Consider the following 13114-nt stretch of genomic DNA (forward strand, 5'->3'; position numbering starts at 1 on the left):
AGTTAAAAATATAAAAATTATTATTGAAAAATGACAAAAAATCAACGAGTGACCTAATTAACCGGCACGATACATGAAACATGAAGATATGGAAACAAAAATGCGACGAGGGGAACAAAAATATGGCAAAAATTGCTAAAAATACCAAAAAACGAACAAAAAATTGATACCAATTGTTGAAAATAGCCCTGGCTATAATAATTTATAATCTTTTTGTTTTTTGTGTCATACTACATATAATATTTAAATGAATGTTCGACAATTTGTCAGGGATCAGGGTCGGAAAGACAAACATATGCATATCGCGGGTATATACTATATAAATATGTACATATATACATATGTATGTATTTGTAGTCGTGTCTGTGCTTTCTAAATTGGGTTAGTCAAACTGTTGGTGAGAATCAGTGACATCAGTCAGTTAAAAATACTATTTAGTAAGTCATTAACTAATTAAACTTGTTTTTGCCGATAAATATTAATGGATTATTTAATAAATAAATTGAACAATTATTAAATTCATTGACTAATTTAATGAAATGTGGCTAAAAGCAAATACTTAAAGCGAACTAGTTCATTAAGTAGTATAATTCATTGTTAATAGCTAAGAATTCATGCAACAAAGCAGTTTCTCCTCAGAAAACGGAAAATTTGAGAAAATTTGATTAAAAACTTGTCTAATAGAACTTATATTTATATATAGGTTAGTAGTTAATCAAATTTACTTAATATCAATTGAATTCTTTTCTGTGGTCACCTTGACCCATATTTACCTTGGATCTGGTAATTCTAACTAAAAATTCGCAAATCATAAAAAAAGACAGTTAAAAAATATTTCAATTCGGCTTTCACAAATGAGTTTAAAAAAATAATTTAATGCGATGATCGACAGCGATTTGCCAAAAACGAAAACAAAAATAATTAAAAGTTTAACATATTTTCAAGTGCGTTTTGTGTGTTAGTCTTAAGTTATGGGCATAGCACTTCGACTTCAGTCGACGTAGAGGTAGACGTCGTCATCGACTCATTTAAATGCGCTCGCTTAGCGTAAAAGCAGACCGACCCTCCCTCTGGGCCCCTCTTTAGAGAGAAGTCTCAACACGCCGCCGCAACTTTATTGACTTTGGAGACCTGTTAGACAAGTTGGTTAGCCTCAGTCGCCGCGTCATATGTTGCGTGTGCGTGTCGCGCGTTGTTTTTTTGGCCAACAGAGACACACCTACCTGATGTTAGTATGTATATATAAATTTGGCCATGATCGAATACACCAACACATTAAACAAATAATAATATAAACCAACTCTCATTTTACTGCTCGCCTTTTGATGGTATTTACATTTTGTTTTTGTTTTCGTATGTGTATGTATATTTATCTCATCGTTAAATTTAAAAAAGATTTTGCAATTGATGATTAATTGCCGTTTCTTACCACGTGTGTCGTATGTCCGTGTATTTTGGGATGCCTCTGCGTATAATTTTAATTGACACCAATATGTCTGTCAACCGACAGCCAGCCAACAACCAACAAGAGGCAAAGACTGCTGGCAATACGAGAGCAAACTAGGCCCAAAACAACATGTGAAAGACACACAACAGTGGAAAGTTTCTCCTTCTTTTTCCTACTATTTTCTATTTTGTCTAGAAAAACAAATAACCAAGAACCACCCATAAATATATCAAAAAGAGCTAAAGCTTTTGTATTCACTGATTGTGTGTGAGTGTGCCAGCGAGTGTGTGCAAGAGTGTGTTTGTGTGTGTAAGTGTTTGTGTGTGGGCAGACATGACAGTCAACAAACCATAAAAATACATTATATATATAGGCAGACTTTTGCTTCCGCATTATAAAGAGGCAAATGCCAAAACTACGACGACAATTGTTAAAGCAAAGAAAAAATGTAGAACTAGTTCAGTCAGTAAAGAGATCATATGAAAGTATAAAACTATTAAAACTAAGACTTTGGGTCAATCCTGATTTGAATTTGAACGAGATTAGATGGTTTAAATGCTTAAAGATTGGCAACTTTATTGAAATATGCTTTAGGACTAGATAAATAATAGACAACCAAACTGTTTCAGAGTAAATTAAAAAAAAATGTTGCATACCTTAGGGGGTTACTGAAGTCACATTGTACATTTACAGTGTTGGCTAACGCCTAGAAAATGAAAAAACCAACTAAGTGTTCGAAATTGAATTTATGTTTGTATAACTTAGAAAACGAAATCTTTTTAAATTATTGGAACCAGTTCATTTTGAATTAAGTTAATTAGAAGCAGTTCATAAGTCATGAAATTCTCAGAGACCTTTGAAACCAATTCTATATCAGCTAAGAAAACAGATTTATTATTATTATGCCAAAATATAAATCATTATAACATGATGACATTTATATTGATGTCTTTGGTATATAATATTAAGTATTTTAAGTATATTCTAGGAAAATATACCAAACTCTTGTTTATTCATATAATTAATGACACATTCCTCTTTCTCTTTGCATTTCTATTTGCAGGTAAGCAAAAACAAAACGACAAACAACATCAAAACAATATTATAATCTACATATGTATGTATGTATATGATGTGTTGAATAAATATTCCTTTCTTGTCGGTCAACGTAAGTCAATTAGTTGTGAATTTTTTTCCAAACACTCTGAATGAATTTCAATTTCAATCAAAACAAGTAGCAAAAGAACGCAAGAACAAAAAATTCCATAGTTCTAAATTGAATGGAATTGAAAACTACTTTGACACTATATGGAAAATAACAAACGCCAGCCAAGAGGGTCCTCAGAGGGATGAGGAGGGGGGAGAATTGGGAGGATTATTAAGATGTACAAGAATTTTGCCAAAAATAGCCAACAAACACACAGCCAATGAATGATTTTTCGTTGTTGTTTTCCACAAACACAAAAAATAAAAACAAACAAAACAAAATAATTAAAATATTTCACATTAAAAGTCGCACCAAGTCCCCGCATGATAAAAACAAAAGTGGCCAAGAATTTCTAACCCAAAAAAAAAAAAAGCATAAATAGATATGTATACAAAACAGACAAATCTATGTGATAACTATTAGAGTATCGACTAGGCAAATACCCTATATGAAGATTTGAATAGATCACTCAATAAACACTTTTCTACAAGATTGTTGGGGGAACTTTTTGAACAAGGGGAAAATATCCTTTTTATAGCATTAGAAATTTTTGATTTCAACAATCCGATTTAGCCTCCAAACAATATACTCAGTTTGGTTAGGGTATTATCAGAACAACAGAACCAAAGAGAATTAGAGAAACAATAACAATGTGAGTAGAGCCCAAAAAGCATTGATATATGTATATGTATATGCCATAATAGTTTCGATTGGCCTTGAATAATTCATGATTATTTGTGGGCAATTTTTTTTCTGTTTTCATTTCGTATTTTCATTAATTTTCTGTTTTTGTTTTATTTTTGTTGTGCCTTTTATTTTTATTCTCTATTCCCTTTTGGGCTCTTCATTTGTTTACCACAAAATTCCAAAACCGACTCAATATGCATGAGAGGGAACCCTTTCCCATAGGCTCTGGATGAGGTGATCATTTTGATGATGATAATAATACCCCGAGGGGGCCCCATATGTGGGGGGTAAGCAAATTTCTGAGGAAATGTTTATTTGTTCTTTTTTAGCTACTAATTGATCTTTACAGTTATCTTGCAATTCTTTAGAACTTTTTGAAGATGTCTCAAAATAGGAAATTGTCAGCATTTTACAGAGAAATGTTTTTGTTGATAAATTTTTAAGCCAAAGGGATATTAGACGAGGGTCTTTGAATGCATAATAATAATAAACTGAAACTTGATTTAGAAATAGGTTGTGTATCTAAAGCAGTAGTCAATCCTTTAGCAGTTCATGTGGAGACATAAACATCACCAATCCAGCTGCAGTCAATCCTAGATCCTACTTGAAGAACCAGCAAGTTCTATCATCAGAAGACTCGGCAGATCATATCTTTGGCGCAAAAACTAGTTGGGAATTGAAATCAAGAGTTAGAGAGGACTAATACCCCTTTAAGGTCTCGCATATGTTTTCTTTCCAACTAATAATAAGTTTCAATTTTTCAAGTTTTCTTTAGATTAATTCCTTTTAGTTTTTCATATTTTTAGTCTGCTTTACTTCTTTTTACGACTCGTTCTTTGGTTTTCATTCTAGAAACTAATTCCAATTCCAAATATGTTTGCCACGCCATTTCAGGCTCCTATTCTCTCACAAGCAAATCGCCATCAAAATATTAATTGTATATGCACATATGCCAGCAGATTTATTTTGAGTCCCATAAAAACTAATGCGTCAGTCATTTAGTCAGTCCAAAACTCAGGCAGCAGGCAGGCAGACAGACAGAAGGCGAAAACAAAATTGCAATTGCAATTAAATCGTCAGACAAGACAAGAATTTGTGTGTGTGCATTTTGGTTGTGGCATTTAAAACGATTTTATGACTGGTCGTCGCCTTCACTCACCACCACCTCTTGCTTCTATTCCTGCTCATTCTTCTCCTCCACTGGTCCTGGTCGCTCTTTCGTTCGCTCGTTTCTCAGGTAGCAACCCATCCAAATGGGTAGGTAGGTAGGTGGGTCCATTCGTCCAACCAACCAAACAACCTCCCGCTAATTGCATTTGAATGTGCAAATTAGTTGTAAAAGATGTCTCTCTGTGTGTGTGTGTGTGATATTTTTGTCTCGGCGCGTGTGGTAATTAACTTTTCAAGTGATGTTTCTTTTTGTGCCTACCTTCAAAATACACGAAAATACGAAAATAAACCAATAGATAGATATATACGTATAAGTATTTATTATGGTCGCTTCTAATCTGCACACTCTTAATAGACTTTGGCGTGTGGGAGACCTCCGCAAACATAAATGCGTCTTTATAGAATATATATGTACATCATTTTTGCTCAAGTTATTTATACTTGCAAGAGATTTGCTTAAATCGGTTGAATAAACTTTCCTCTTGACCTGAATTCATATAATAGAAGAAAATTCATAGAATTTTCTTTTGTTTTTGTTTGTCTTTTGTAGCGTATCCTTGTAACCATTTTGGCTTTTCTTTTCTTTTTTAATTAGTATTAGTTGCTGATGGCTCTGTGCTTGAGAAAGTTCTTTAATTTCATTTCCCGAGAACAAGATGAGCCATCAGTCAGTCAGAGTCAACCTGATGGTCCCATCCCCTTTTAAAGATCAACCTAATTTAAATCTGTCAAAAGAACATACAACAATTTCTATTTGCAAATAATGTGAAAGATTTAGTAGGCATGACAACTTACCACATGTTGAACTAAATCATTTCTCTTTTGAAATGCTTTCACAAATATATTTTTCAATTTTCGCCAACCAAAAATGTTCTAGAAGCTCTCGCTAACAATGTAAGGGAAATTAATTGAAATGAATTTCCTGTTAAAATTGAAAAAAAAGAAGGTCTAAAAGAAAGACAAATGTTTCCCTGATATACATACATATAATATAAATTAAGTGTAATATCTTTATAATTTCTTAAATTAACACTTGCGTCATTTGTTTAAGTTTTTAAGACCTTTAGGAGGTTTAATTTTCTCAATTAGGGATTATTACATCCGAAACTTTTGTAAGAAAATCTTATCTGAAGCTTAAAACTGAATCAATAACCTTCATTTATATTCATTACTGGTCAAAACCAAAGTGAAACTTCAGTTTCCTCAGTGAAATCTAAAAGTAATTATCTCTTAAACTTTATAGAGTCCTTTCTAGGACTCAAATCATGGTCAAATTGCTGAAAATTCTCCAATTCTAGATTTCTATTTCGTCATCCTATTCTCCTGCCATTCGCATTCCTCAGTCTCAGTTTTTGTCTTAAAGTTTTGGACTTTTTCTTGATGTCTGCTTCAGTTTTTCCAACTACTATATAAATATCTTTATAGTATATTCTTTGTCTCGCTCACCTATTGAGCTCGTTTAGTGCGGCAATCGACAAAAACATTTGATTAGTAATTTCCTTTATATACATGCACTTGTATTTGTATCTGTTAGATGCAATTAGCCAACAAATTGATAAGGTCCAGTACAAAAAAAAAAAGAAAAAGAAATAGTCCACGTGCCAGTAACAACTAAACCAAGTCAATAGGCAACGAAAAAAAAAACTTGGATGACACGCGTCGAAAAATATAAAAAGATTTCAAGAAAGATATATATCAGTGTGGTAGCAGTTTAGAGATTCACCTTGAGTAAACTAAATCTTTTAGTTTTTATCAACTACGTAGTGTGTTTCTTTGTAGTAAACAAATGTTGAGCTAATAGTTTACTTTCAGAGTGTATAAAGTACGCCTGTCTGTCTGTCTGTCCCTTTGTCATGTCTGTTTGACTTTTGATAATCACGCAAGCATTGTGTGAAAAATGAGCTAAACTTAGCTGATAAGTAAAACAAATTTCAACAGCGATAGACAGAGTCAAGCCAGACAAAATGGCAAACTGATAAGACCAAAATGATGAGATGAGACGATGAGCTGATGAATATAGTTTGTTTTTTTTTTTTTTTTTTTGAAAAAGCCGACTTTTACCATCTTCAAAAGGGTTGACGATATATACACAATACCAGTTACTGGCTAGCAATTCGTGAACGATTTCTGTTCGTTTCTGTTGTTTGAATTTGATTTGTTTTAAATGAATTTCAATTGCCTGATCATTTAGTTCTATAGTTCTCAGTATATGTCTCTCTCGGTCTCTTTCTATCATTCTCTGCCTACGTCAGTCGAATACAAAATATAACGACACAAAAGAAAAGTTCGAACTGAAACTAATTTGTGGAAAGAAGCTAAAGCTGCTTAGAACAAGTTCTCTTTTAATACTGATAAGAACAATTTGTTAGCATTTTAGTTCCGTTTCGTATTTAGAAAAACAATCTACAGAAACTGTTAGTACTTAAGACTAAGTTTAGAAATATTTGAGCTTAGAAATATGTAATACGGTCTTTGCATCAAAAAGGATGCATTAAGTTACAAAACCATTCGAAAAGTTATACAATTGTTTCAAATAATGAAGATTTCCCCAGCCCATAGCATACTTCAAGGGGCAAAGTTTCCCTATTGGTAAATGCAATCACTCTAACTTATTGACAAGAACCCTGAACCTTTTCTATAGACTCAGTCAATGGGCCAAAGGCAAAAGTTGAAGATGTCTTACCTAAGTGACTTTGTTAGCTTCAGTCTAAAGGAGAAGTTCTTGTTATGCCAACTTGTTAAGTGAATAGATTGAGCATTTGAAAACTGTTTACCCAAGATCTTTTATAACTCACTCATCTCATTCTCTCCATCTCGTTAGTCAGAGTCAACTTTATTGATGCAGGGAAAATCACTTGAAAAAAATTCCACTAAAATAGATAGTGATGAGTCTAAAGTGTTTCTAGAACTGACTAATACAATTTTGGGAGACTAACTGACTGCCAGACAGTCTAAAAGGGAGAGAGAGGGAGAGAGTGAATATAAAATATTCCTTTAACTTTTATCTTATCACAAAAAGTTTAACTAAAGTCCACTTGAACAAATGCATTTGGAAATTTTAGTCTCACATAAAAATTCCACAAGTAAATAAATAACTATATATACATACATACGTATATATAGAAGCTTTACATAAATCGGAAAACTATTTCTTAATTGTCGTTGAAAATGTTTTTTCACGTGCTGAGAGCATGGCATAATTTTTCGCTCCTCTACGCTTGCTCTCTCACTCTCTCTCTCAATGCCTTTTTGTTTTTAATATTATTAAAAATTTCCACACGCTTTTTACAACAAAACGAGAGAAAGAAAGAAATATTTTATAACTTTTCCGCGTGTTTACAAATTTGTTATGAACGAAAGCAAACAGGGAATCCCTCTACCGTCCTGCTGCCGCCCCCTTGCATACATATGTGTGTGTGTGTGTTTGTGTGGTCAAACTATTACAAAACACACCCACAAACCGCCCGACCGAGCCTCAGAAAGGGGGGCCGGGACTGGTTGGTCGTTTTGTTAGTTGCGTTTCGATTTTTATTGATTGCCCGCTCAGACGCGGCGACGATTTCGAAATTTTCATTTGTTGATTCAAAATGATGCACAAACACCAACCACACATACATACACACCCCATACACCCACACGCACAGAGCAAAAATTGTGCATTCTTTTATCTGCTGCTATATACCCTAACAGTGGGGAAGGGTATACACAGTTTTTTAGCAAACATCAATGACTTGATTGCTTTGATGCCTTATGCTTTGATTATTACAAAAAGTTATGCTAAAATATGGTTTAACCGTTTCCCTTTGAATATTAACCTTTAGCTTTAAGGTTTCTTTATTGTTAACTATGCCTGAAACGATATTCATTAAAGAAGAACTCTTACCTTAAAGGTTTCCTTTCGGTTGCCATAAAAACCATAACTCATCTAAATCTTAGACATCATCTACAGATGGAAAACTACTTAATAATTTTTACTGAGAACTGTTACTTATCTGATTGTAATTTTATACAAAAGTTTAGTTTCGGTTATTGCCATAGCAATGTATCGGTTTCATTTTGGTTGTTATAGTAATCATGAGAGAACACCTTTAAACCTTCAAGATTTCTGGACAATAACTTCAAAGTATTACCAAACTGACACAACAATGAAATTCATTTTGGTTATTGGTATTAAAATTAGTTGGAACCACCAAGTATAGAACTGCTCCAGCTTAGGCTTTAGACATTTTATTCAAAACCTAAGTATTAAAGTTTAACATTTTCTTTGAATTTAAAGTCTAAAATGGAAATGCTTAAAGCATTTAGCGTTCAGAGCCTTAACGACTGATATAAATCGAAATAAATTCCTAATCCAAGATATATTTTATTGTCCTTAAGGTAAGCTTAATCTATTTTAAAGTTATTCAGCTAAAATCCACTAAAAAAAGAGTGTTTTAAGATTCGGTTTGAATTTATTGGTTTTTTTTATTGTGATTTAATGTTAGTTTGTTTGTTTTCTGTATGCAAAATGAATAAATAAACATTGTTTATATACTTACATATATATACATATGTATATACATACATAGATATGTATACATATAGATCGATTCTGTAGTGATGAATGGACACGAGTATTGTCGTCTACAGTTGCATTAGGAAACAGAAAAGTTATCATTATTGATTGTCGTCCCGATTTCCTGGTAAACAAATGTAGGAAAAGCATCTTGTTTTGTTTCATATTTTCAACTATTACTTTAATATTTTCTCGTCTTTTTTTTTTTTATTAATGTTTTATATTCTCTGTTTTTATTAACAAAAACCCTTGTTGTGTGTTTCCCTATATTAATAATTAGTAGTATTATTATATGTATGAAATTAAATTGTTTATTTAAATGGGCATTTAATTGTTGTTGTTTTGTTTTGACACGAGTTGGAGGAGTGTTTAATGAATTGCATTGCGGATGTTTCTTTTTATTTATTAATATTTTGTTTCGCTGTTTTCTCTCGTGTGTGTGTGTGTGAAATCGATATTTGTTTAATTGTTGTTGCAAATGTTCTTCTAGTTATTGCAGTTTGTCGAACATTAAAGTAGAAAAATCGGTTTTCTTCTTTGTTGTGGGGAGGGGGGATAAACGCAATGCGCAAAAGGTAAGAAAACCCAACCCCAAATAAAATAAAATGAAGGAAAATAACCAAAAAACCACCGCGTGGCACTGGAAAAGTATCTATAAGAACGCCGGACGAGAGAGAGAGGGAGAGAGAGGAAGAGAGAAAAAGAGCAACGCAAGAGAGTGAGAAAAAGTTGATAAACACCGAAAAGAAAAAAAAATTAAAGACAACAACAAAAATGTCGTAAAGTTTTTGCGTCGTAGCTTCAAAAAATTGAAAAAAAAAAGAAAAAAATTTTTATAAATTTTCGTATCAGATCATAAAATAAAAAGCCGGCTGTGAAAGAATATCTTCAAAAGGAACAAGAAATATATTTAAAAAAAAATGTTAAACAAATAAATAGAAATGTAAGTGAATGAGGGAAGAAAGGCAGGCAAGGGTGAAGGGGGCGGTGTAAGTTAAAAGGGGAAGCCAAGCAGAGGAGAGTCTTGGCGTCAAAACAAACAGAGAGCCAAAAAAAAAAGAAAAAAATCAAAAATGAGCAACAACAAGAGAACGACGAAAACAAAAAAAACAAAAAACAAATAAGCAAAGCAAAGTGAAAAATACTTATAGACAGGCAACAACAGCAGCAAACCGACAGATACACACAGCAGGTACACACACACACAAACACACACAGATGCAATTACAAAAGTATCTCAACAGATACAGACAGGCGGCGAGAGAGAGTGAACGAGAGCATAAGCCTGAAAGTTAGCTACTGTTCTCTCTCTCTCTCTCTCTCTCTTTGCGCAAACGTTGATCGCTCTCTGCCCAGAAATGGACAACGTTAACGAGAGAGAGAGAGAGAGAGCGAGCGAGAGAGAGAGGCTAAAATACTTATCCACTCAAAGCCCATTTTCATATAAAATCCAATGCACTCAATGCTCAGACGTTCAGTCGCCAGTTCAACTCGCCACAAGACACACTAAAACAAATTTACTTATATATATATACCAATACTTTGTGTATATATATAAAATTACAAAAAAAAAGAACAAAGAAAAAAGAAAAATTTTTTAAATAATTTTTTTTTAAGCCCCAAAGAGACTTGAAACCTGAATTATATTAATTCAAATATTAAACAAAATCTACAAAAAACTTGAGAAGAAAAAAGCTCAAAAAGCTCTGCGCCGGTCTCAAAATTTACAAAGAAAAAAAATATAGAGAGAAAAAGTTAAAAGCAAATTCATTTATTGCTGAACTTCTGTCAAATAAACAACGGTGAAAAAAACCGAAAAAGCAAAAAAATAAAAGAGAAAAATAAAAAAGAAGAAAAAAGTGAAGTGCAGCTGATATATCCATACATATCTGAAAAGTGATTAAAACCCAAAAACAAATTGTCTTTTCATTAATTCTCTATATCTAAAACCAAAAACCAACAACACACAAATCACAATGATGGGCACAATGTCGCTACGTCAGCCCGAGAATTGGCTCTACGAGATCTGGCAAAAGGGCTACGATAGCCCCTGCTATGTCATGGTGCCAAATGCAAAAGTATGTACTCAAAAAACCCAAAATCAAACAAATCCATATAATATTTATGTCGAAAATTGAGAACAAGTCGGGAGAAAGAAATTAAATGACAGGAAACCAAAAATAGTGAAAATCTGAAATACATTTCATTTGGCTAAGGAAAAATTATACATATTGTGAAATCTCTTGGCAAAAAAGAAGAAGAAAATCGGGTGGTGCAGAGGGAAAGAAAAAAATAAAACGTTTACCTTGTCTACAAGCCAAAAAGAAAGAAAGAAAAAAATGAACCTCGAAAAATCTCTCAACTAGATGCAATTTTATTGATTTTTTTTTTTTTAGGGGGTTTTTAGAGGCTGCGCGCATTTTGTTAGTTTTTTTTTTCAATGTCGATAAATGTTTTAAATAGAAAACGAAATGATAGAAAAAACGGCAATTGAAATGTTAATTTTATTAAAATAAAATTAATGGAATTCATAGAAAGATGTGAAGGGCAGCATAATAATGCACAATAAAAGTGAAAAGTAAGGCAAAAGTAATTGAAGCAGAAGTATTTCAAAAGTAATTAGCAACGTTAACAAAATGATTGATTACGAATAACAAAAATCTAAGCAAAAAAAATTAAGTAAAATAACTATTTTTAAATGAAGCATTACTTGCTTTCAAGTAGAAAAGTGCAAAAAGTCCTACTTAAAAGTATTTAAAGAAGTTCTAGCAAAAAAATGAGTCACAATATTGAAGTGAAAAAAATGTATAAAAGAAACAGTTTTTGAAATACTTTAAATTACAAAACAAAAGATTGAAACATTACAATTAAGTAGTTAATAAGTAATAAGCAAAGTCAACGAAATACTTAATTACTTACAAAAAGAGTAAACTCGTCCCTAAATAAAACGTTTTTTGCTTCAAATTACATTTAATCGTAAAACCAAAGAGTGAAATAGAGAAAAATTAAAATTAATTACCTGAAACAAGTCAAATTTGTACTTAATTTAGCCAAGAGCAAACCAAAATATTTGCACAAAAACAAAATCTGTGTTTAGACAGATGAAAATACCAAAAAGTCAAACTTAATGAGTTTTCAAAATATTCCAAATTCTATTGTGTTTAACTCAACGACAAATGAAGATAATTTACCTGAAACCCACAACAAAAGGAAAACCAGAATCCTTTGTTCTATCTCGCTCGTTCAAGCTACCTCTCTCTCTCTCTATCTTTCTCGAATCCTTAGTACTTCCTTGTTGTCGCATTCAAACTCAGCCTTCTGCTCTTAGCCTTAGGTAGCGGCGGACCCGGACAAGTGCATCACAACGGACGCCATATTTGTTTGTTGTTTGGGATGGGATAATTTTGGGATGAGTCTGGACGCGTGACCTGAGTACCAAATGAAAAAAACAAAAATAAAACAACCATAAACCACTAGACAAAGAATACAAACACAAATTCGTGTATGTGTGTGTGTGTTGAAGTGGTTTGAGTGGTTTTTCCGTTTACCTAAAATTTGGTCTTTTCTTATCAGTCAAATTCACGAATTACTCTATGCTTATCATCTCTGAAGTGTGCAAAAATATATATTTGGATCGTTAAAGGTCTTATACATCATAAATCATAAATAGCCATAAATAAAATGTCGGAAATTAATTATATACCCCTCAAACAAAGAAGCAAAAGCCAAAAAAAAAGAAATGTATCCAAAATATAATAATTGATATAATGGAAATGGAAATTCCTTCATTTCACTTTATTTTACTATTATATAGTATAACTCTTGGTATTTATTATATGGTTATTTTTGTTTACAAGGAGGTCAGAGATATCAGAAAGATAATGTGAAATGACATGATGTTTTTTTAGCCCATCATTGATTGGTAAGAAGAGACCTTCTGCCAGCTTAAACTAATATGTTTAAAATTTAGAAAAGAAATTAAATATTAGTCCATTTCTTTCCAACTTTTACAAATGTTTTCTATTCTATATTGAAGTTAAGAGAAGAG

The 13114-nt window shown here is 32.4% G+C and overlaps 1 protein-coding gene across 2 annotated transcripts in view; it reads left to right on the forward strand.

Moving 5' to 3' along the window:
• bun (bunched) overlaps positions 1 to 13114 on the forward strand; it is a 121076-nt gene that overhangs the window by 102861 nt on the left and 5101 nt on the right. The window contains exon 4 of one of the 2 annotated variants that reach the window (XM_068295048.1): positions 2511 to 2619. The exons of the other annotated variant lie outside the window; for it this stretch is intronic. Within the exon in view, the coding sequence (XP_068151149.1) occupies positions 2511 to 2555 (45 nt within the window). The 3' untranslated portion in view covers positions 2556 to 2619. Of the gene's footprint in view, positions 1 to 2510; positions 2620 to 13114 lie in introns of those variants that run through there. 2 annotated transcript variants of the gene reach the window in all.

The sequence above is a fragment of the Drosophila tropicalis genome, unplaced genomic scaffold (assembly GCF_018151085.1).
Source record: "Drosophila tropicalis isolate 14030-0801.00 unplaced genomic scaffold, ASM1815108v1 contig_845, whole genome shotgun sequence".
In the NCBI taxonomy this organism is placed as follows: domain Eukaryota; kingdom Metazoa; phylum Arthropoda; class Insecta; order Diptera; family Drosophilidae; genus Drosophila; species Drosophila tropicalis.